Source organism: Pistacia vera, unplaced genomic scaffold, assembly GCF_008641045.1.
Source record: "Pistacia vera cultivar Batoury unplaced genomic scaffold, PisVer_v2 Contig796, whole genome shotgun sequence".
Taxonomy (NCBI): Eukaryota; Viridiplantae; Streptophyta; class Magnoliopsida; order Sapindales; family Anacardiaceae; genus Pistacia; species Pistacia vera.
Window position 1 is genome coordinate 250,554 of NW_022196663.1, and position 1,147 is coordinate 251,700.

Below are 1,147 nucleotides of genomic sequence, written 5' to 3' on the forward strand. Positions count from 1 at the left end.
TTAGCAAAGTGTGGCTGTTTAATTTTTGATTGTAAGTCTGCTGCAGGGTAGGTGTAACTGCAGTGCAAACCATGTTTATATTCAGCATTTCTGTTCAATGAAATACAATTCCCGCATGAAACATTTTGAGTGTGTGTGTGCCAACATAACAGCCACATTTTCCTTAGAATTCTCCAGTTCCAAAAACCTTCATTTGGTATCAAAGCCACCGTATTCCTCCAGACCAAAAACCTCAACTCCCTTAAGATCTCCTCCATGGCAACAAATCCAGCATCTCTTTCTCCACCTATCTTCAATGGTGAGCAGTACCATGTTTGGGCTGTGAAAATAAAGACCTATTTAAGAGGCCATTCCTTATGGCAATATGTGGAGGAAGAGAGACAAATCCCTCAACTTAGAGCAAACCCAACACTGAATCAGATTAGGATACATGAAAAGGAGGTTGCAAAGGCTCCAAGAGCACTCTCCTGCATCCATTCTGTAGTAACTGACCAGGTCTTTTCCAGGGTAATGGCTTGTGATACTCCTAAAGAAGCTTGGGACAAGTTCAGGGAGGAGTTTGGGGGAAGTAGCCAAACCAGAAACATGCAGATCCTTAACTTAAGAAGAGAGTTTGAAGTGCTCAAAATGCAAGAAACTGAAAATGTCAAGGAGTATGTGGATAGATTAATGAATGTTGTAAACAAGATTAAGTTGCTTGGGGAGGAGCTGACTAATCAAAGGATTGTGGAGAAGGTTTTGGTTAGTTTGCCCGAAAGATTTGAAGCAAAAATCTCCTCACTTGAAGACTCAAAAGATCTGTCCCAGATCAGCCTAGCTGAACTTGTGCATTCCCTTCAAGCACAAGAATAGAGGAAGCTGCTGAGGCAAGACGATTTGGGTAAAGAAGCTATGTTTGCAAGTAAAAAAAGAAGGGATTTCAAGGGGAAAGCAGGAGGTACATTGGAGAGAAGAAGGGGAAAGAAAAGCTGAGTAGTCAAGGAGGAAAGAATGTGGGTGCAGCAAGAATTTTTGCTACTTGTCCTCACTGCAGGAAAAAGAACCACTCTGAAAATAGATGTTGATTCAGGCCTAGCATTCAATGCAGGTCTTGTAAACAATTTGGGCACATTGAAAGAGTGTGTAAGAACAAAGGGAATCAGCAGGA

General features: G+C 41.7%; 1 protein-coding gene across 1 annotated transcript; it reads left to right on the forward strand.

Moving 5' to 3' along the window:
- The first annotated feature begins 255 nt into the window (after positions 1-255).
- Positions 256-852, forward strand: LOC116117020. Its single transcript, XM_031403052.1, has one exon. It carries the CDS (start codon positions 256-258, stop codon positions 850-852), a length of 597 nt encoding a protein of 198 aa, XP_031258912.1.
- The last annotated feature ends 295 nt before the right edge of the window (positions 853-1,147 follow it).

Coding starts and splice junctions, on each gene's coding strand:
- LOC116117020 (XM_031403052.1), top strand. CDS start 256: ATGGCAACAAATCCAGCATCTCTTTCTCCACCTATCTTCAATGGTGAG.